This window comes from Pleuronectes platessa, chromosome 10 (assembly GCF_947347685.1).
Source record: "Pleuronectes platessa chromosome 10, fPlePla1.1, whole genome shotgun sequence".
Lineage (NCBI taxonomy): Eukaryota > Metazoa > Chordata > Actinopteri > Pleuronectiformes > Pleuronectidae > Pleuronectes > Pleuronectes platessa.
Window position 1 is genome coordinate 3,510,214 of NC_070635.1, and position 21,491 is coordinate 3,531,704.

The 21,491-nt window shown below is 43.6% G+C and overlaps 3 protein-coding genes across 3 annotated transcripts; 1 reads left to right on the forward strand and 2 right to left on the reverse strand.

Annotated features, from left to right (window-relative positions):
- Nucleotides 1-386: 386 nt before the first annotated feature.
- Nucleotides 387-7,413, reverse strand: tap1 (transporter 1, ATP-binding cassette, sub-family B (MDR/TAP)). The gene is made up of 13 exons (XM_053432662.1): nt 7,074-7,413; nt 5,776-6,105; nt 5,162-5,390; nt 4,871-4,985; nt 4,330-4,460; nt 4,029-4,234; nt 3,622-3,819; nt 3,373-3,501; nt 3,085-3,279; nt 2,815-2,988; nt 2,264-2,423; nt 1,539-1,675; nt 387-1,447 (listed from the first exon to the last, which is right to left on the reverse strand). The coding sequence occupies exons 2-13, from the start codon at nt 6,094-6,096 to the stop codon at nt 1,214-1,216; spliced, it is 2,229 nt and encodes a 742-aa protein (XP_053288637.1). The 5' UTR covers nt 6,097-6,105; nt 7,074-7,413; the 3' UTR covers nt 387-1,213.
- A 2,097-nt stretch (nt 7,414-9,510) lies between these two features.
- On the forward strand, nt 9,511-17,387 carry notchl (notch receptor, like). Its single transcript, XM_053432660.1, has 11 exons — nt 9,511-9,945; nt 11,000-11,144; nt 11,584-11,916; nt 12,309-12,529; nt 12,911-13,238; nt 13,937-14,112; nt 14,258-14,319; nt 14,506-14,629; nt 15,669-15,766; nt 15,867-16,198; nt 16,286-17,387. Exons 1-11 carry the CDS (start codon nt 9,888-9,890, stop codon nt 16,794-16,796), a joined length of 2,388 nt encoding a protein of 795 aa, XP_053288635.1. The 5' UTR covers nt 9,511-9,887; the 3' UTR covers nt 16,797-17,387.
- Nucleotides 17,388-19,102: 1,715 nt separating this feature from the next.
- Nucleotides 19,103-20,044, reverse strand: LOC128449167 (transcription factor HES-2). The gene is made up of 3 exons (XM_053432217.1): nt 19,954-20,044; nt 19,720-19,806; nt 19,103-19,618 (listed from the first exon to the last, which is right to left on the reverse strand). Exons 1-3 carry the CDS (start codon nt 19,996-19,998, stop codon nt 19,103-19,105), a joined length of 648 nt encoding a protein of 215 aa, XP_053288192.1. The 5' UTR covers nt 19,999-20,044.
- Between the last annotated feature and the right edge of the window lie 1,447 nt (nt 20,045-21,491).

The following is a 21,491-nucleotide window of genomic DNA, read 5'->3' on the forward strand; positions in this document are numbered from 1 at the left end:
CACAGGAACCTGGATAAACAATGTGGTCTGTAGTGGAGATCAGCAGGAGCCCAACAACAAAGATTAGCCCCAGGATCCTCCTAGAATATTATACAGCCATGCTTGAACAATAGTTAATGTATATTAAATAAAGATTAGCTATTTTCAGCGCAGAAACTAGTATTGATCTGATAAAACATGAGTTTGTTTATCTAGAGCATCACTTTTCAGGACAGCTTGAATTGGAATCTTCTCAACTCAAAAAGCTGCAAAACATATGTAATCTTCAAAGCAAAAATATCAATAAATAATTACCATAAAATGAAACACTTCAATCACAGATCAATAGTTTTTGCCTAATAAAACTGAAACTCAACACATGGTAGTCAACGATAATAAAGGAGTAATTAATTCAAATTATTTATTGTCATAACTAAAGGGAGGCAAACAAAGTACTAACTTTAATTTACTTACCACATTAATACAGGGAAAAGTTGGATTAAACATTTGACAAATAAAAAAAAAAAAATACTAATATATATACAGCCAAAACGTTTAGGAAAACTTATTTGTAAATAGTGCAATATGAAACATCATAAACAACTCTAGAGTGCATTAAGATCATAAATTATGAAAGTAGATAAAGCAGATCAACCCTCAGCTCCTTCTGTCATGCACCTGGCCGAGAAAAGGCAACGCACAATATTTACTACCACAGTGTGTTAAAGGGCAGAAAGTTGAATGGAAAAATGCAGCTGATGATTCTCATTCAAAACCAACCCTATTTATATCATGGAATCATATAATTAAGTGTAATATTATACACCTATAACACTATCTAAGTTGGTCCTTTCTCTTCTTCCAAGGTGCAAGGAGGCACAATTACATTACATGTCATTTTATCCAAAGCGACTTACATTTTTTTTTAGAACACTCAGCATTAATGAGGGGCCATTTAGGGATTCAGTATCTTGCCAAGGACACTTAGGCATGCAGATGGGATAGAGTGGGATTCAAACCGGCAACCTTCTTGTTGCAGAGTACCCGCTCTATCCCCTAGGCCACGCTCTCCCCACTCTTCCCACAAGAAGGCACAACTCTATATCAACACAATAAGTGTTGTTTAACAATAAACTTAAAGTGTAGCTGGAGTTTCGACACCTTCACGTCCAGACTTTCAACCAGCAACCCCTCTGTAGCTTGACTTCTCTGGCTCCTTGGGGACCCAGAGACATCATGACTGTGCATCGTTCCTCTCCTCCTCTTTGCGCTGAAAGCCCATATTGTACTTTCTCACCATGTCAGCATAAAGGCCGCCTTTCTCCAGCAGCTCACCATGGCTGCCCTCCTCCTGTATCACCCCCTCACTGAGGACCACTATATGATTGGCCTTCTCTACAACATTCATCTGGTTGGAAATCAGCAGCACGGTGCAGCGGTTGGTTTGGTTCAACAAAGCCTGGTAGACCTGTTGAGTACAACCATGACTTGCTGTTATATGAAGAGAAGAAGAGACAAGTCAGGAGCAAAACAACGTGTGAAACACAATCATTTCCTACCTGGTGTTCATTCTCTACATCCAAGTCACTGGTGGCGTTGTCAAGTATCAGAATTTTGGGACGTCTGATTAAAGCTCTGGCAATGGAGATGCGCTGCTTCTGGCCTCCAGCTACCTGCCCCCCCTTCTCTCCGGCATCTATACAACAGAACGACATACTGTTTCCATGTACTTACTTGGGGAACAGTGTATATTGAATTCTGCAAGATCACAAGAGCCCGAGTGCTTTTGGTTTCAAGTGCACTTAATTAAATGTATTAGTTCCTCCACTGCTGTCAGCAGGTCTCATAGTTTCTATAAGGCGTTTTAACACCACATAGAATACAACTGAAAGACCAGCAGGGACAATAGTGCCCTGAATTAGTTATTTTCCCAGGTAGGTGTCAGAAAACTGATAGATGGACTAACCCAGAATTTATGAATGCATTGTGTCACTTTTTCCTATGGTGCTTGCTGTAGTTGTGTAAGTGAAGATTGAACAATCCTGTGAACACAACCCAGCATCTCAACCACCTCGCTTCTCTTGTTGAGGGTTAAGGATAAGCAACCTTGTTAAGCCCCACGAGACAAAATATCTGATTTAATATCTGGTCCGACAGCTTGACGGAAACAGTTCCTCATCATTACAGGCATATGTTCTATTTTCTGTGCAAGCATCTAAGAATTTAAATTAACATGAAAAATCATTCTAATTTCTTCCATAAAGTAGAAAGTCCCGCTCTGAACCTGTGTCATATTGACTTGGCAGCCCCATGATGAAGTCGTGGGCGCTCGCCAGCTTGGCAGCGCGGTGCATCTCCTCATCAGAGGCGTCCTCGTAGCCGTACTTGATGTTCTCCCGCACCGAGCGACCAAACAGCACACAATCCTGGCTCACCACGGCAATCTATGAACACAGAGGATGAGGAGGGAACAGTTAGTGGCTGTATGGTCGTCACAGCTGAAGCTAAGATATGTTAACAGAGTAGAAGGATCCGATGAAATTGTGATTCACCTTCTCAAATACTATCTTCTTTCCTTGTTTACAGCTCTGAGCGACTTAAATATCATTTTCAAATTTCAATGTTTGCAATATGATGACGTATTAAAGTGTTGCATGTTTACATTTTTTTACATTGTTTTTTTAGTGGTAATGTAGGAATATTTACACAAATGTACTCTATTTTTAAAGAAAACAGATCTCCTCTTTGTAAAGAATGAACAACTACTCACGGGATTAAATCGACTCATCTAACTAAACTCTCTTCAGGCACCAGCTGAACTTGCTGCTGACCCACCTTGTCGTGTAGGTACTGGTCTTTGTAGCTCTGCAGTGGTTTTCCATCCAGCTGGATCTCCCCTGCTTGGGGCTGATAAAACCTCTCGAGCAGTTTGACGCAGGTCGTCTTCCCTGATCTGTTGAGCCCGACAAGGGCAGTGGTTTGACCTGGTTTTAGCTCCAGCGACACATCCTATTGGAAGAGAGGATAATGTTTAATTGAAGGAGAAAATCACTTAAATTGTTAATATAATTAATGCACAGGAGATAAACATAAATACACACACACCTTCAGCACAATTTTATTTTCCTCGGCTGTGACAGGGTAAGAAAATCGGACATTCTTGAATTGAATGTGTCCCTGAAGAGTTTCCGGGGCCAAGGTGCCATCTGGGGGTGTCTGAGGTTTTCTATCCAAATACTCAAAGATCTTTTGAGAGCCACCGATTGCCTTCCTCACATCCGGGTAAGCACGCATGACACCCTGGAAGAGAAGTGAAGGTCAAGCAAAACTGGGCACTTGCTGATACGACTGTGGACTACAAAATGATGAGCTGCTTCTTGGCGTGCGGCTCACCTCAACAGCAGAGGCAAACTGTAGCTCGTAAAGGATGAAGGACACCAGGTCCCCACTGCTGACAGTCCCTCTGGTCACAAGAGTCCCTCCGTAGTACAGAATAAACACCTTCAGGGCCAATGTGGTGATCTGGGAGAACATAAAAGACAATTATTCCGCTGTCGACGGCCTGCATTCCAAGATCTTAAGAGTCTCAATGGCAAGTTGCAGGCAGCAACCTCACTGAGACATTTCAGACATTCGACTCACGCTGTTGGACCAGGTAGAGGCCGCATAGCCAACAGCTTCCTTTTTGTTCAGGCTGTAAGTGTCCTCCAGCTGCCGTCTGTACCTCTCTGTCTCGCCGTCCTCGTTGGCAAAACTCCTCACTGTCTTCATGTTGGAGAAGGTCTCTGTGGCCACCTGGTTGGCCTTAGCCAGTGACTCCTGAACTTTTATAGCAATAGTCTGAGACAGATTAAAAACGATTAAAAAATGAGTTAATAATGTGTTTTAAGAAATGAAATCCTCTTTTGTGATGATAATTGTATCTACACTGCATTCTGGGGACTGGTATCTATGAGTGTATGAAATTAACTTCAATTTTATGGGGAGTGTTGGGCCTTGGTGGGAGGAATTCACTCTACATACAATATATAGCGTAGATTTATGTTTACCTGGTGGAATTGCCCGATGAGTTTTGGTATGACCCAGATGATGGGCAGTCCCATGCAAGTGAACAAGGTCATTTTCCAGGACTGGCTCACCATGAAGAACAAGAGGAAGAGAAAACGTGCCGTGTACCACATCACAAGACTCAGTTCCTCGCTCAGCGCCTCGCTCAATTTATTGGCGTCTGTGGTGATGCGGGAAACCAGTTCACCTGAGAGGAAAGTTGGGTCGTTAGTTTTATTCACAATGGTCGATTGTGCGACGGGCTTTTTATTTAAAGATAACTTTGTGTGGTCAGTCGTTTACCAGTCTTATGGGCATCAAAGAAAGTTATATCCTGTTTCAACACGGCCTGGAAGACAACTTCCTGCACTGAGGTGTGGATGTTGCTCATGGTGACATTGTAGATGAGGTCACCTACAAACTCCAGGACAGCGCTGGAACATACGACAGGAGACACATTACAGTGTAAAGTACACAACACATATATATATATATAGAATATATAGAAATACAGCAAATTAGATTCCCTTTCTAAGCCATGAGTTGGCAGATTTTTTACGTGTCACCATCTGCATAAACACACAAAGCTCGATAATTTTAGGTAGTAAATCTTAAAAATACTGTATCACTTCAGTTGGACATGATTATATGATAATGCATTTTTTTTTTTATATGAAAGAAATCTGAAGCCAGTAACATATATATAGATAAATATAATGATACTTCACCTAAATGACTACCTGAATAAAATTGCTATATCCCAGTGAAAATGACAAGAGACAGAGACCTAAACTTAACAAATTCTGGTATTTAATAAAGATATAAGGCTTAAACATGACATTACCTGGCGAAGGTCATTAATGTCATGAAGATGATTGCCTCTGTGAACGCATCAGGTGATTCTTCATTAGAGATCCAGTCAGCCATGCGACCGCTGTACTGAGGGATAGCCATCTCACCTGAGGTCAGAAGATCATTATTCATTTCTTCAGTCATGAGATCAGAACCGATCAGAGCTAATCGATAACACGCTCATTGATCATTTAGTCCCGCGGCCTGTTTTAATATCAGCTTGGTACTATGTAGAAAATAAACTCCACACCTTTTATCTAAATCAAACTGTTGTGTCACTTACCATAAGAAGACACAAACACGAGTGACAGAACCACAACGAAGCGCCACTTATATGGCTTCAGGTATCCCATCAGTCTGCTCAGAAGGGTGATGGTTTCCTGTTCAGGCTTCTCAGAGGGCGTCCTCGTGAACAGAGATGAGATGTATCGGCCCGAGGAGATTAGAAGAGAGGACGCGTATTGGCTCCAGTAGAGCCAGGCCACTGCTGTCACAACATAACCCTGTAGCACCTGCAGAAAGATATCACAGGTTTAATACTCGATAAGAAAACACATCACCTCTCTTTCTGTGCCTGCCAAAAAGGAAGGATAAAGAGGAAATGCATTAAAGTAATAAACAGCCTTCTTGGTTCCAAAGTTTATCTTGTATGATCCACAGAGTGATTAATATCGTGCTTCTTATCTTATCGGGCCAAATTTCACACTGGTTTCGTTTTGTTTTCAGTCAGTTTCCTGCTCAAGACTCAAGCTGTGATTGGCTCAAAAACTGTTTCACAAACATTCGTTGTCAGAACTCTCTGAAGCAAAAAGCATTTACAATATTCTGTAAACTTCCAAATTGAAACACAATAAATGATCTTATGCAGAGTTTTATCGAGCCAGCAAAGCCACCCACCCTTTCCCATGAGTGCCACCCCCACAGTTCCTCCATGGTGGACAGCCCGAGCACCCGCAGAAGAGTTGTGTATATTGGAAAGTGGAGGCAGAGGACCCCTAAGCTCTGGAGCCCCCCGAAGCTGCTCATCCACTGGGCTCCAGGGTGGGCGAAGGTGAGGGAGATGAGGAGGAAGGCCCGGATCAGCCCGGCCCCCCACAGCGTGAGGAGTGGGTGGGAGATGAAGAGAGGCGAGAGCTGGGCCAGGCTGATGGCGTGCAGCGCACACACGTCCAAGCACACCAAGAGCAGGGGGAAGAAGCAACTCATCTTCTGCATCATGCCCAGGTCCTGCAAATACAAGAGAAATGGGGGGGGGTCAAACCAACACAACTCTTTTAATTACATAAACCAAGGCTAGACTATGTCAAAAAAATTTGATCTACAGGGCCACAAAAAAGTTAAAAACAGAGGTGCAGAAGTTCATATCAAATGCTAAATAGAAGATACACACACACACACAGACACACACACAATACAGGGTCCATTAAAGTGCATAACACAGAGACAGACATGGTTCACATAAAGAGATAAAGATGACTTTTTAAATAACTGCACAGGATCAGCAAACCTGACCTAAACAGTCTATAACTACGTTTTAAATAGTATAATAAATATTGAATAAATGTGCTGGTACATGTTGATGTGTATTCGGAGATTTCACTTTCCTATTTGCACATTTGTAAGGACATGAACTAAACTTCACACTTTGCAGTTTAATCCACTTGACTGACAAAGTTACTTTCTGTTTGCTGCTGCTCGGTTACTTTCATTTTCTCCTGCACTGCTGATTTCTGTGAAACGGCTACAGCGCGCACACACACGGACACACACACGTGCACACACATACACACAAGCACACACATACACACTTCTTATTCTTTAAGAGGGTTAATTCAAATTAAGTGTTTCCTCTTATAGAAAAGGTCCCACGGAGACAACCAGAATAGACACACACGTACACACACGTATACACACACACACACACACACACGCGCGCACACAAACACATACATCTTATTCCTTATTAAGGGTTAATTCAAATTTAGTGTTTCCTCTTATAGAAAAGTTCCACGGAGACAACCAGGATACACACACATATACACACACATGCACACACACACACACACACACACACACACGGACACACTAACTGTATATTACTTCCTGAAGTCACACTTTATGCTACCTCACAGTACATGTAGCATCGTTAGCTAGCGAACTAAACCTTCAGCACAACGACATTAAATGAAACTTACCTTCTCGAGCTCGTGAAGTCACACGCGTGTTTCTCGCCTGAGATTATTTTAAATAAAACACTGAGGATATTATTCGGAGCAAATGTAAACCTGTTAGTTCCACGAGCAGCGTCTTGCTCGGTGGAGGCAGAGGAGTGTGTCTGTCTGTGTGTGTGTGTGTGTGTGCGTGTGAGTCGGAGTGAAACCGAAAGTTAACTGTTTATAGTCCCTCTCGACGGGAAGTCCCTTCGGTGTGGAGGACGAAGAACCACGAGGTTGTTATTGATTATTGTCCTGTAGTTTAATCTGTTCCTGCTTTAATAAACTATGCTATTAAACATCAACACGGTTGCGTGTAGTTCTGTTCCTCCGGTCAGTTCATGTGTGTGGCGTGCACCTCCAAGCGCTACGACAGTGACATCGTGTGGCCAGAAGCTGAAACTGCCGGAGCGTCACAGGCCCTGTTCTCATGTTCAGACATTTTGACTTAATAATAAAAATAATAATAATAATAATAATAATAATAATAATAATAATAATAGGTTCCATTCAAGGCTCCCATTAATTTCATTTACACCTGTGCTTTTCATGTACTTTCACATGTTTTAATATAAAATAAAATGTCCTTACTCCCCTTGTTTGTTCATTTAACAACAAATCTACCCTCATTTATGTAAATAGTGGATTTCTATTCAACATAAGTTTTATATACATTAATGTTTTCAAAGACTGTCTTTATCATAGATATATATATTTATGTATTTGTGTTCTTATTTGTGTGTCAGATCTGGATAAACCAGTTCAGGTTGCTCAAAACTCTGCTGTCTGGTCTCTAATTACACAACCACCACCTCCTGAGTACAGTAAACACACAGCTCTGTGTACGGTAACTTCATTACTTCATTATAGACCCAGAAACTACTACTCCCATAAACTGAAATATAGTTGAACTACTCAGTTAATTGAATGAGCTGATCCTGTAGAGAAAGTGAATTATTAAACGTTTTGACATTTAAATCATTTTGTCTGGGAAAAAAAACATTTCTCAAATGTTTCTTGCTTTTATTTTGTTATAAACTGCAGCAAACAAGTCAATTACTTCATAGTATGTCACCTCATCTCAAGCTGCGGCTGGATGTGGCCTTTGCTCGGAGGTCTGATCTGACCTTGAGTCGCATTAAGACACTAAAGTGTGAGACTGAGACGTCCAACAGATACTTTGAACTCCCTGATAGCTTCCTTCCTTCTCCTCTGCTTTCATGTGAGAAGAATGGGATGAACAAGTCTAAATTTGTTCTCACTATTTTAAGAAGCCTCTATAAATCACTAATGTTTCCTTTTATGTATATTTCAGAAACTTCTATCTGATGTGTATGATAGGTGTGATTAATTAAAAGGGGAGGTTACAATTTGGAGGTGGTTTTACTTAATATATTTTACTAGCTTTACTTTACTTATCTTTTATTTCTGCTACTTTATAATATTAGTCGTCTACATTTCAGATAGAAAGTTCACGTTTTACTCCGCAATATTAATGTGACACCTATCGTTACTTCTACTTACATTTTTATAGAGTCAGTTACTGTTGGAGTCAACCAGGGTGAGTGTTGACCAATTCCACAATTTAGTTAATAAGTTAAATTGCAGTTTTACCACAGTTATGCTCCACACGAGTTGATCAATAAATCTGCTATTGTTATATCATCTAATAAATTATTAAAAAGAAATGACAGAGCGTAAATGCCACAATAGAGATAATATAATTTTTCATCTGTCAGAACAGACAGGAAACAGATTATTTATTGGACAATATTTTTTTTTATTGGATACTGTATTGATTTTGTTGATTTTTAGCGATTGATTAAACAATCAATCAGCTAACGATATATCAGCTGATTCAATCCATTTTCAGTTCTGCTTTAATGTAAATGACACTTGTTTTTTCGCAGAACAAGTGAAAGAGAAACCCAGACCTCCAGAACCGGAGGACACAGCCAGAAAGAAATCCAGAGCTGCCGAGCCCCTAACGTGGAATCAAAACCGACAGCAGCTGCTCAGAGTGGAGGGGGAACATTACATCAGCAATTGAATTACAACACAAACGAGAGGTGAAAGTCAGATGTTTGAAAAGAACAACACAACCAGGTGCTCACGGTTTTATTTATTTCTGCGACTTGAATAAGAACAAATCACAGAAGAACTTTTCCGAGGCAGAACGTTCACAGTCTAACTTTTTAAGACTCAGCAACTGGATAAGACAGATGTATGTGTATGTGGGTCAGCAATTGTTTGAAAAGGTCAAATTCAAATGATGCTGTCCGCTCACACACTGAACGCTACAATAAAAAAAAAAACACTCGTCCAACACACACAAGCACACGCACACAGGGTCGTCGCCCTCCTATTCTTCTCCAAACAGTGGCAGGAAGTTGTCCAGATATCCGCAGGGCCTCTGAGAAAAAGGGGAAAAAAGAGAGCGAGTGAAGCGAGAGGGCTGGGTGGTGTCAGAAGGTGTCGGAGGCGGTGGTGATGGAATTGGGCGACTTCAGATCGGAGTTAACTGTTCATTGTGAGCAGAGGGGTTCCTGGCTTCACAGATTCACAGCAGCGTGAAGCTCTGTGAGTCAGAGCCGAGCTGCTGCAGGTCAGAGACACGTTTTAACATCTGGATGAGGCCCGAGTCAGGAGAAGAAGAAGAAGAAGAAGAAGAAGAAGAAGAAGAAGAAGAAGAAGAAGAAGAAGAAGAAGAAGAAGAAGAAGAAGAAGAAGAAGAAGAAGAAGAAGAAGAAGAAGAAGAAGAAGAAGAAGAAGAAGAGGAGGCCCACAGCTGGCGGCATGAAGATGTTGGCTCGGAGGATGTTTCTTCTGCTGGGACTGAGCTGGACGTGTGGAGGTGAGTCAGTCACTTTATTCTCAACAGATGCATCCGTTTGTTTTGTTTATTTTTATCCAGATTCAAAGGAGTTGAATCTAGTGACATGTTTTGCTCCCCAAACTGTGTTGAATTAATTATTACTGTTTTTAAGGACTTTTAAGAAAGCTCAGACTCATGTAGTTTGTATTTTCACTTCATAATATTATACAGAATAAAGGATTTCTTGAAACTTTTTTCAGTTGAAGTGTTAATGTCTTGATTTACTTACAAACATTGTTATAAAATTGATATTTCTTTAAATTATTATATATTCATGTCATAATTATATTTGTATGTATTCCTGTATTAATTTTAATATAGATACATATATTTTTTTATTCATCCTGCACCAGAAGTTCTCTCTTTGCTGATCTGAAGTATTAAACATTTAACTTTTAAACTTATTTCAGCTTTATTGTCCAAATCCTTTTTGTCTGCTCTGAATTCATGGTCCCGCTCACACCTGCCAACCCCATTGTCCGACTCCATCACATTCCCCGCTGCCGTGGTGAGGACCTTCGACCTTTATCAAGTCCCCGGCCCACACTCCATTTCCTGTTGCTATTCGTTTCTCCTGGTAACTTCCTGTTTATGTCAGCCCCATTTCCTGTTCCCTTTAACGGTCCGTATCAGGACCCACCTTTCGTGGCCTGACCTGCATTGTTATGAGTAGCTGCTAGCGCTGAGAAACAATGAGGGGTTTGAACGAGGGGCCGAGCGGCTGCTGCGATAAAACATTTAATGAAAACAGTTCCGTTTAATTACTGTGCAAGACTTGAAAACAAACTGAAATAATGGATATGTTGCTTTGTTTGCTAAGTGTGTAATGTCGAGACTGTGCAATATTATAGATTGAAACATAACAGTGCATACAGTCAGCAAGCATTTGGCAACAGGAAGAAACAGACCCAGACTCAGGGTGGACGTCATCTGCCCGAACACGTCTCGGCTGAACCGCAATTACAACATTTTAAACTTCAACAACTTCTTAAAAGTACCACACTTCCATCTGTTTCTGTGTTTGTGTCTGCAGCTGCGTCTGAGGATCCATGGGGTCGGTGTCCAGTCGTCAGAAAGTGTAAGGACAAGTTCGGAGACGGGTCGTGTGACAGAGACTGTATGGAGCCCGAGTGTCTGAGAGACGGCCTCGACTGCATGAAGGACAGGGGCCACTGCAAGTAAAGCGCCTTTGTTGTCATCCACATAGTTGTTGTTTCGCTTATCATCGTTTTCCTTTTAAATTGTCATAATTCTTATTTGTATTCATACTTTTATTCCTTGAGATTAAAGGATGTTTTTGTTGGCGGTCAAAAACCCAAACAAGAGCTACTGTCATCATATTCATTATTAAGTATTTACTGTAAAGTAGCAAGTGTACAAATAAGTCACAACTTATTTGTACACCTGCTACTTTACACTAAATACTTGTGTATAATTTATATGGATTCCCTGGTACCTGCAGCATGTAATGTTTAAAATCGGAATGCTAGGTAAATGCTAAATGCTCGTTTTCACATGCTGGGGGGAAGAAAGATTGTAAACCGACATTAAGTTAAGGTTTCGTCTAATATTTCTATTTCTTCATATCCTCTCATCCATCCCAATCGTGGCTCCCAGTCCGGACCACATCAAGTACTGCCGCGATCACTACGCCGACTCCCACTGCGGCCAGGGATGCAACAGCGCCCCCTGCGGATGGGACGGCAGCGACTGCTTCACCCATCAGAGCCCGCTGTGGGCCAAAGGAACGCTGGTGCTTCACACCAACATCCCACTGGAACGCGGCACCTTCTCCAACAGCTCCCTGCTCTGGGCGCTCAGCGTCCTCCTCCAGTCGCCGCTCAAACTGAGAGGCGCCACCCAGCTCGCCACCAACACCAACTTGTTTGACATTGACGCTCAGCAGCTGATCGAGTTGCTCGCTCAGGCAACTCCCGCCGACTCAAACGGGTGCGTGTTGAGTTAAATGTCACAGCCATTTCGATTAGATGCAGTTTTGAATTCCATCTGGGAGCAAAGATCATCATGTGCATAAGGAGTTTAAAATCCATGCACAATAACACTGAAATAAAGTAGTGACAAAATAAAAGTAGGCCAAACACAGAACCTTGGGGAACTCCAGTCGGAATAGCAGGGACACTGATATAAATCAATGTGTATCAAACTTATTATCAAATTATATTTAGCTGATTTTTCTCTAAGAGGATAATAACAAGTGTTGAAATAATTTTGTTCCAGATTTGAGGAAAGTTACAGATTAAATCAAACGTCTTCATGAAACTGGCTTCAAAACTGACGTAGTTGCTGTTTCCCGCCGGTTCCTCCTCTGTCTCCCCCTCCAGCTCCCTCCTCTTCCTCCAAGTGGACAACAGGCCGTGCACCCGTCTGCCCCTCACCTGTTTCCCCGTCGCCACCGAGGCCGCCAGTTTCCTACGCGCCGTCATGTTGCTGAAGCCCAGCTCGTTCCCCGCCCTCCCGGAGCTGAAGGCCGTCGTCAGTGTCAGAGGCGTCCGAGAGGAAATAGGAAGCAGGGAGGTGGAACCGGTGAAGGAGGAAGTCAAAGGTAGACTAACGTGTCCTGTGTCTCCCACACACACAGAAACACACACACATAGGTTTGTGTCATCCAAACAAAGCATTGTAAAACACTTTTCCATTTCCAGTGTGTAGCCGTGTTTGGTCATGACTCCAGCTCCATACATATCTTTATTATGAGATGATGCCATTTGTTTTAACAGGCTGTAATGTGTCCTCAGAGAGAAGTCAGGTTTAACTCAAAGAATTAGTTGAATCTCTCGCAAGTTTAGGATTTTTGTGAGCTGCAACACAATATAACTATTTGACTCAATGGCTCAAAACTTTACTTTTTATCAGATGTTGGGGAATTTTAACCCAAAATGATCATTAGCGACTTTATTAAAACTGTCAAATCCTTCTTTCAAAGAGCGGAGTCCTGTGTGGCTGTGGGTCGTGGTTGCCATCGCGGTGGCCTTGCTGCTGGCGCTGCCCGTGGCGGTGTTCCTGGTGGTGAGGAGGGTGAGGCAGCGGCGGGCGGAGAGGGAGGTCACCAACAGGGTGAGACACCGGTCCACCGTCACCGACAACGAGCAGGGCAAAGCCAAGGCCTGGACGCCGCACGCAGCCCAGATAGAACCACGGGTCAGGTCCAGCAGAGACAAAGACAAGATCAGCCTACGCAAGAAGAAGAAAGCCAAGGAAGCGGAGAAGAAGAGGAGGAGGGAGCCGCTGGGCGAGGACGCCATTCGAATGCGGTGAGAGGAGATGACACGAGAGGATGTTTTGTCTGGGGAGGAATGATGTCATCTGGACAAATGTTGTTTATTCTAAAACAACAGAGTTCATCCTGTACGAGTTTTTGTCCTGGGACATTTCACAAAATTTTACAACAGCAGGCTATTAGTAGCTGCAAAAGAGAAAACATTCATAAACTTATTAATGCAACAATTTGAGCCTGGAACTAAAAGCAAATGGCAAATCTCTGCCCTTGTGTCCATTACAGTTATTCTTCCTTTTATAGGGAACATTTGTGCTTCAGTGATTAGTTGTAATTAATTGATTAGATGGAAAATTCAGCCTAAATAAATTGTTATAATTAACTTATCAAGGACATCAGAGTCTCAGTTTGATTGGAGCAGGACGTCATGTTGCTACTGCCCCTCCCTCCCCCCCTCCCTCCCTCCATTAATTTCCTGTCTCTCTAAACAATGGCAAACAAAATGTTGGAAAAGAAAAGGGCCCCCTGATTATGCTGACTTTCCCAAAAACTTCCACACACTGCATCTTTACATTGTACAAAAACAAACCTTTGTGTTTGGGCGCGCTGAAGAGCTCGTTGGTGACGCACGGGTCAAATGTAAAAGAACAGGAAATGACCACGTGGGGGGGGGGGGGGACGACGCCAGAGGCTTCTTAATACGCAGCATCAAAAACACCTTGCTTTTGTTTCCAGGCCTCTGAAACGGGACCAGGACATAGGAAGCGACACAGACTTTACCCAGAGTTCAATGGAAGACATCAACGCGAGATGCTCCAGACGACAGGAGGACTCGTCCATCTGCGACCACAGGACCCCGGACCAGAAACAGTACAGAGCTGGACCCTCCCAGTCCCGCAGACCCATACAACGTAGGCTTTTCAGTGATTGAAACAAAAGGAAAGATTCATTACTGTCACAATTCACAATGATTGCATGCACTTTACACGTATGTAGTATTCGTTCAGGTAATAAACTCCTTAACATCCTTCAAGCATGATTATTGTGCTCCCGCAGCTCCACCTAGAGGATGGGAGAGGAACGCCATGCCGCCTCCTCTGCTCAGTCCTCCTCAACAGGTCTGTTCATGTACTTATTTCATTTTATGTTGTTATTTCAGTATTTAAGTCTCTTTGGTTTCATATAGTTTATGTTTTTATTGTGCATCTTTAGAAGTAATTTGTCTGTTAAGTGTTTACAGTGTTATACATGTGTATATGTACTATGTGAGGTGTATATTTATCACGGTTCGGGGGTGTTTGCAGTCGGCAGAGTGGTGTGGCCCGGATGGGTCTGTGGTTCTGATCCGAGCCGTGCGTAGCGGACTGGACCGGGTGGTTCTGGAGCTGCTACGAGCAGGAGTTCCTGTCAACAACACCGACCACACTGGTAATGTTACTCATATTACCACAAACCTGAAAGTCTGACTAAACCACAAACCTCAGCCCGATTGTAATTCCATGTGATTCTTGATGCCAATTTTCACTGGGAACAATAAGAATTCAAGGAACCATCGATAATGCTACTTATATTATAGCTAACAATAATAGTTTTGTATGGAAATGTAGTTTCTATCATTACCTGTGCAGTTCAACCTTTTTCCTGCAAACTCTCCATCATCTCTAATGTCAGGAGCAGAGAAGGACACATTCTGTGTTAACCTCTTCATGCACGAATTAGTTGAAGAAAAAAATGATCGAAGGTATTTTCTTATAAACAAAACTGATCGACAAATTTAAAATCCAAAGTTTTGTAGTGATGACGCTTAAAGGAAAAAGGTTAGAGATTCACTCAGGGGGGAACGGAGTCATGTTTCATTTCAATCCACCCAAGAATCCACATTTCAATCCTTCGAGCCATATTTGTATCTCATGCATGAACAGGTGACCTTGGAGATAACATGTACAGCCCATTTTTTTTCCTGACACCTGTACACTGAGGGGTTGAGTAACTGCTGTGACTTACCCCCGTCTCTCTCACGCTCTCCTTTTGTGTCCCTCCTCTCCCGTCCTGTCCTCTCTCCCCTCCATCCACCTTCCATCTCTTCCCTCTACCTCCTCCTCCTCCTCCAGCTCCCCTGCTGCAGTCCTCTGACTCAGAGCCAAGTTAATGTGCTGTAGAGCTCCAACTCTGGTCGATGGACATATTAACTTTTTGGCTCATCCTCTTCCCTCTTGCTTTGGACGTCTCTCAAACCTCTGTCCTTCTCTCTTCTCATTTGTTTTTTATTTATTTTTTCCCGTCCCTGTCGTCTCTCCGGCTGAAGCGGTTCATCTCCTCACCCCGCCCCCCCCCCCCCCCCCCCTTCATCCCTTCATTCTCCCTCTCTCCACCATCTGGGCTCGACTCTGTTGTGTAATGGTTGTTCATTGGCTGACTTACTCCCTCCCTTCTTCCCCCTCGCCTCCACTCACACTGTGTCTCTCAGGGAGGTCGGCCCTGCACTGGGCATGTTCAGTAAACCACCTCTCCCTAACGAGAACCCTCATTCGCTACGGGGCCGCTGTGGACCTGCAAGACAACAAGGTAACCTCCTGAAAGTGTCTTCATGCTACAACACGTGGAGTGGATTGAATATCTTTCAATCACCTTGGTTCTATGTTATATTCATGATTGTGTCCATTAGGGCGAGACCCCGCTCTTCCTCTCCGCCCTCCATGGTTGTTACGACACTGCCAGACTCCTCCTCCTTCACGGCGCCAACCTTGAGCTGCACGATCGAAGGGGCCGGCGGCCGATCGACGTGGCCCGAGAGGGGATGCGTCACCAGGTCCTGGAACTCCTGCTGGCTCACCAGATTCAGAGAGGGCCCGTCACAGTAGACTCAGCCAACGACATGATCTGGGATGAGCGTGGTCTGATGTACTCGCCGTGGGTCGGATCCCAAGGCCTGCCGGGAAGAAGCGCCTCCTTCTCCGGGATGGTAGCGCATCGAGATATGTCCCCGCCACCACAAAAGTAAGGCTTCAGAAATGTGCTCGCTGATACCACATTTCATATTTCTTCTTAAGGACCCAGTCTAATTTCACTCTCTTGTCTTGCCAGTGATTGGTCGGTGAACAGAGTGCAGTACCCCTCCCCTCAGAACTGGCGACCTCAGCTCAACCAATCAGCGACAGCGTTGGTACCTCCGAGAATCATGGGCCGCTCCCCTCGGCCAATCAGCACCTTGCAGGAGGTGACCTCAGAAGACGAGGATCGCGACAGGCATCACGACGTCCCCAGAGCTGCGACGCCTCACTTCCTGTCCCCTCAACCCGCACCCCGGCAGCGCTCCTTTTCCTGCACCCAGCATGCATTGCAGCGTCGCTCCAGTGCCCCACAGCCAGAGCCAAACTATATCATCGTGACAGACAGAACAGCCAATGAGAGCGTAGAAAGAGCGGCAGTTTCGCTTCCCACAGAAGCTGCCGTCCAATCAGAACGCCTGCCAATCGTAAACAGCGAGAATCCCAGTAGATCAGAACATGCAGTGGTGGGTTCATCGAATCCAGAGCAGAAATCCAGAGGTGAGAGGTCGAGCCACACGGCCGACTCCACCCACACGGCCTTGTAGAGAAGAGGAAACCTCCGCTGCTACATATAGCGAATAGGAATCGAGGATGTGATGATGACTCACAGTGGTTTTAATGAAGCTACGTCAACAGGGTTTTTTATTTGTTTATCTCAAACCGAATCAGTAGCTCATCCGCTGGAAGGAGTCCGACCTTGACTTGTTATTGATTCATCTACTGGGTTTCTCCTGGTAGATTTTATTATCCTGTCAAATGAATACAGACAGACAACACCACCCCGTCACCTTCGCTCAGCCTTTTATAAATTATTATTATCATCACCCCCGTTATAGAAGTTATGTTTCCATGACCATTTGTCTGTCTGTCTGTGTGACTGTCACAAAAAACTACGAAAAAAACAATTTCCATCAGACATTTTTTACTCCAGAGGAGAATATTGTCAAATGTAAAGTTTCTGTGACAACATGTCCGACACACCAGCCCGTCAGTCTGAAGCTTCACTCCAGTGTAATCACATTGTGTTAATGTGTACCAGGTTGTATTCTGATTATTGCAGAAATATTTAAAGTGCTCATGTGTTGCACAAAGACATCAGAATGCTGTTGATGCAATAAAATGACTTTTCATTCGCAGATTTTTTAAATTTATTTCCAGGCTCATTGACACTCGGTCAACATGAGCATTCACCACAGCCACTTTCCCACTATGACAGTAAGTATATTATCACAGCCTTGTCAAAATGAAACATTCTATTCTTCTTTTTGATTTTATTGTTATATATTTTATTCACATTTTATACAAAATTCAGATGCTACTACAAGCATTTACATTTAAAGTCTCTACGTTTGACATCTAACATTGCCTTTAAAAAAGTTTGTAGTAGAGATATTTACTTTAATCAGTATATATATATATATATCTATAAAGTCATACAGTAAATGTGCCAGGCAATACATATCTATATATATATATATATAGTCCATATAGCTTCTTGCTCTATAGGACAACTTTCACGCCAGAGGATTCATTGAGCTGTAAATCACAGTCATTGATCGCGGCTTCATGCAGAGCTTTGATCCGAGGTGGCTCGTGCCTGAAACCCCCCTCGCACGTGCCACTGTGGATCAAAGGGTTCCGCTGGATTCACCGTTTAACGCTCTTGAACCAAATGTTCGTCTCCTCAAAGAAAAAATGTGTTTTTTATTGAAGAAGCAGAAGAGAAGCTCCAATCCTTCGCTTTCCAGAGAGGAAGCTGATCACACTCATTTCATTTGGACCCTTTAGCTTAAAAACAACTCAGGTAAATATAAATAACTTTCAGCTTTTCCACATAGGATTGATGATCAATAATTAATTTAATACATTTCCTGAACCAAATCTGTTTAACAGATGATTACAGTCTCTGTGTGGAGGGACGAAAGGGAAGTGGGGGACGTGGGGTGGAGGTCCCCTGCTCTTTCTCGTGGGAAAAGGGGAAATGGCGCCGCATTTACAACTTTATTACGTGTTAAAGCTGATAGACCAGTGAGGACGGTGACACAGGGAACAGATACTCCCGCCGTTCCCACGCGCGTTCACATGAGATTGAGGTGCGAATGAGACTGAAGAGATCTGTGGCACGAAGATCAGAGCGCTTCCCACAGTTTTACGCATGTTGCCAAAAAGGCCACATTCTTCCACCAGGAAACAGTGACGTTGTTCATTACAGTGATTATTTAGTCTCGGGCTAATCTCAATTTAAATGGACTGAACATTATTCACTCAATATCGATGTTTATGCAAGAAAAAGTGTCATTACGCACGGGAATGAAACATTTTACGCACGGATTCAACTATAGTTCAAATGTCATGATGCTTCCGGCCTTTGACGACCAGCCACGTATATGTGTTGAGTTTGACCGTGCACCTGAATGTATCTTATAGTTTTTCCTCAGTAGCGAAATGGAAATTAAATTGTGTGAAATGTCCCCGCATGGTGCCGCTCATCCTCGCGTGTGGCATTACGAGCCCACACCTCGCGCTCCTCGAGACACGTGCCAAAGATCAAAGAACACATATGCATCAGTGGTGATTTTTCATTTTTGTTTATTTAACAGTGACAAATAAATTAAATTAAGGTGCGAAGATATTTTATACATTACACAGGTTTGACGAGTTGGTCTGCACAGGCAGTAAATAGCAGCACTTGATGAAGTTCATAATAATCAATTTACAATATTTACAGATTCATCATAAGTTACAGCGAGCAGCAGGCCCGTGGGAGATACATTGCACTGGAGGTGTCTTTGTAGAAAGACGAATGGAGAACACGCGTTTATCAGCATGTTAAAGTCATTGAAGTAGAAGTTCAGGGCCACGGCCTCCACAGAGCCTGGCTGGCCGGGTTGCTTTGAGACGGGCTCTGCTTGGTGGCTCCACTCGCCCCTTTGTGGGCCTGTGGGGGGGTTGAGGGAAACCGATGTGATTCCACTCGGGTCTGAGCTACATTTAAAGCAGGTTTGCACAGTCTGGACCTGTTTACTAGCATCCGTAGAGTAGAGACGGACGACTTCCTTAGGAGCAGAGCGCTGGAGGAGCTGGTGGGGGACCGGACCTCGGGGTTGCTTTGGACGCATGTGGGTTCAGGGTCCGAGCGGGCGAAGCGAGCAGAGAAGGACGCGTCCAGCGCCGCTCCGGGCCACAGGCCTTTCCCCTGAGGCCCCAGGAACTGAGCCACTCGCTGCAGACAGGAGGAGACGCCGTCTTGGTAGGAGTGTCTCTGAGCTCCACCACATCCCAACCTGTCTCCTCTGGCGGTGCTCTGGAGGAAGAGGACCGTGCGCTCGAGTATCTCAGCTTTCTCCACTCTGCGTTGAGTCTCCTCCTGAAGGACACAAACAATCAGTCAATACACATTTCTCACAGTTTCCAGTAAAATAACGCGTCTTATCTTGTAGGATGGACCAGTTGAAATGAGGATTTTACCTGTTTCTGAAGCAGCAGAGATTTCAGGCTCTCCATGCTTCGGTTCATTCTCTCTCTTCTGCGTCTCTCCACCTGAGGCTTGAGACTCTGCGGGAAACAGGAAGGAGATAACATTAATTAAACGAGTCTGCGAAGTGAAGTTGTCGTTCGATCCAAACACACAGATGTGTATCTCAAGTGGGACAATAAGATGAGGTATAAAAAGTTACATGAAGAAATAAATCATACAAGTACCTTCTTGTCGGCCCTCGCCTCCTCTGGTTGTTGATGCAGTTTCATGATTCTAGTCCAGGAGCTTTCCAGCGGTTCACAGCAGCTGTATCTGTTTGACAGACAGAGTCGAATGAAACTTTGAGGTCCAAGCGAGGGCTTTTAAACAGTAGGTGGGCGTGACTCCAGGATCCTCCCACCAGCCTGGTCACACACTTCACACCCCCCCCACCCCCCACCCCCCCATCAATAAACTTAATTTTACTGCTGTGAAAGTCTGTAAAACATTGAGTGTTGCATGAGACCCGCAGTTTTCTGTTTAGATTCTGTTTGTCATGTAGTTTGCTGTTGTCTTCAGTTGGTCATGGATCCGCCAGTGAGAAATATGGATTTTGAGCCAAATCATATTGTTAATGTTGATAAAACTTTAAAATGAAATCAAGAATGTAAAACATGACAAATTCATATACTGCCTTCCTTCAAATGTTTTGCCCTAAATGTCTGTGTCAACACTTATTTGGCAGCGACCTGAGGATGAATGAAACCTGGATCACGCGCCATCGGGAGCCTTCAATGATCCGCAGCCACGCGCAGCTGCCCTGCCGGCACGCGCCCGCCAGAGGTGTCGTCGGCTCGCGTGACACTTATTCACACGTGCGAGAGACAACAGCGCACATCCGCCAGAACAGCGGGACGCTCAGACAAATGGCTGTGGGAGACTCGCGCCATTATTATGGACGTCGAGAAGTGTGTCGGGGTGTCAGCTGGTGGCCTCGGGTCAATTGTGATGTAAACATGGATTCTGGAGCAGACAAATAAAGTGGAAACAAACACTTGTTGAATAAGATCTAGTTTAGTGATTCACTGTAGACTGGGGCAGTGCTGTTAAAATGTAAAAAGGAAAATGTTGTGGCGTTCGTAAAATCATTAAATCCATGCTAAAAATTGTAAAGTGTTTTCTGTTTGGTTGTGAATTAAAAACACAAGAACGTAGAAACCAACTGTGGAATTCAGTTGATTGATAATTTAATAAAAGTGTTTCTTCATAGGGAAAGTATCTGCAAAAATCCACTGAAAATCCCCAATATGTGCCGTGCGTAAAAAAAAACCTTTACGCGCGTCTGTGACATTGTGATATTTAAGCCAAATGGCTGTGTGGCATCGTTTCGAGAGGCCAGCGCGTGGGATCCCAACATCCACCTCTGCTCCACACACTCTTTGTTACGATGTATCGATTCTAACAGGTAATAAAGTGTGAAGGGAGCTCGCTGCCCGATTTTCCCATGGGAGAGAGCTGGAGGAACAACTCACACGTTTCCCTTCACAGCTGATTTTGGTGCAAATATCTGTCTCTCACCCCTTAAACGAAATTGAATTAACTTGAGCTGTTTTCAGATTCTCTACCGACTGGTATCTTGGTCTAGCTAATTTCAAGCAGCCTAACAAAACATTAATTATTTATGTTAAGGTGCATCATGGTTCGCGTAAAATCGATCCTTTTCGGGGCTACAGTGTCTAATTATATTATTAAAACACAAATAAGACCCATGTTCGACTCTTGT

Excerpts from the sequence above, each read along its gene's own strand:
- tap1 (XM_053432662.1), bottom strand. The coding sequence starts at position 6,096 with ATGATGCAGAAGATGAGTTGCTTCTTCCCCCTGCTCTTGGTGTGCTTG. Across the intron at positions 3,502-3,621 it reads CCTCTACCTGGTCCAACAGC|ATCACCACATTGGCCCTGAA; the intron begins GTGAGTCGAATG and ends ATGTTCTCCCAG. Across the intron at positions 3,280-3,372 it reads AGTTTGCCTCTGCTGTTGAG|GGTGTCATGCGTGCTTACCC; the intron begins GTGAGCCGCACG and ends CTTCTCTTCCAG.
- notchl (XM_053432660.1), top strand. The coding sequence starts at position 9,888 with ATGAAGATGTTGGCTCGGAGGATGTTTCTTCTGCTGGGACTGAGCTGG. Across the intron at positions 11,917-12,308 it reads ACTCCCGCCGACTCAAACGG|CTCCCTCCTCTTCCTCCAAG; the intron begins GTGCGTGTTGAG and ends CTCCCCCTCCAG. Across the intron at positions 14,320-14,505 it reads TGCTCAGTCCTCCTCAACAG|TCGGCAGAGTGGTGTGGCCC; the intron begins GTCTGTTCATGT and ends GGGTGTTTGCAG.
- LOC128449167 (XM_053432217.1), bottom strand. The coding sequence starts at position 19,998 with ATGAAACTGCATCAACAACCAGAGGAGGCGAGGGCCGACAAGAAG. Across the intron at positions 19,807-19,953 it reads AGGCGAGGGCCGACAAGAAG|AGTCTCAAGCCTCAGGTGGA; the intron begins GTACTTGTATGA and ends TGTTTCCCGCAG. Across the intron at positions 19,619-19,719 it reads CTCTGCTGCTTCAGAAACAG|GAGGAGACTCAACGCAGAGT; the intron begins GTAAAATCCTCA and ends TGTGTCCTTCAG.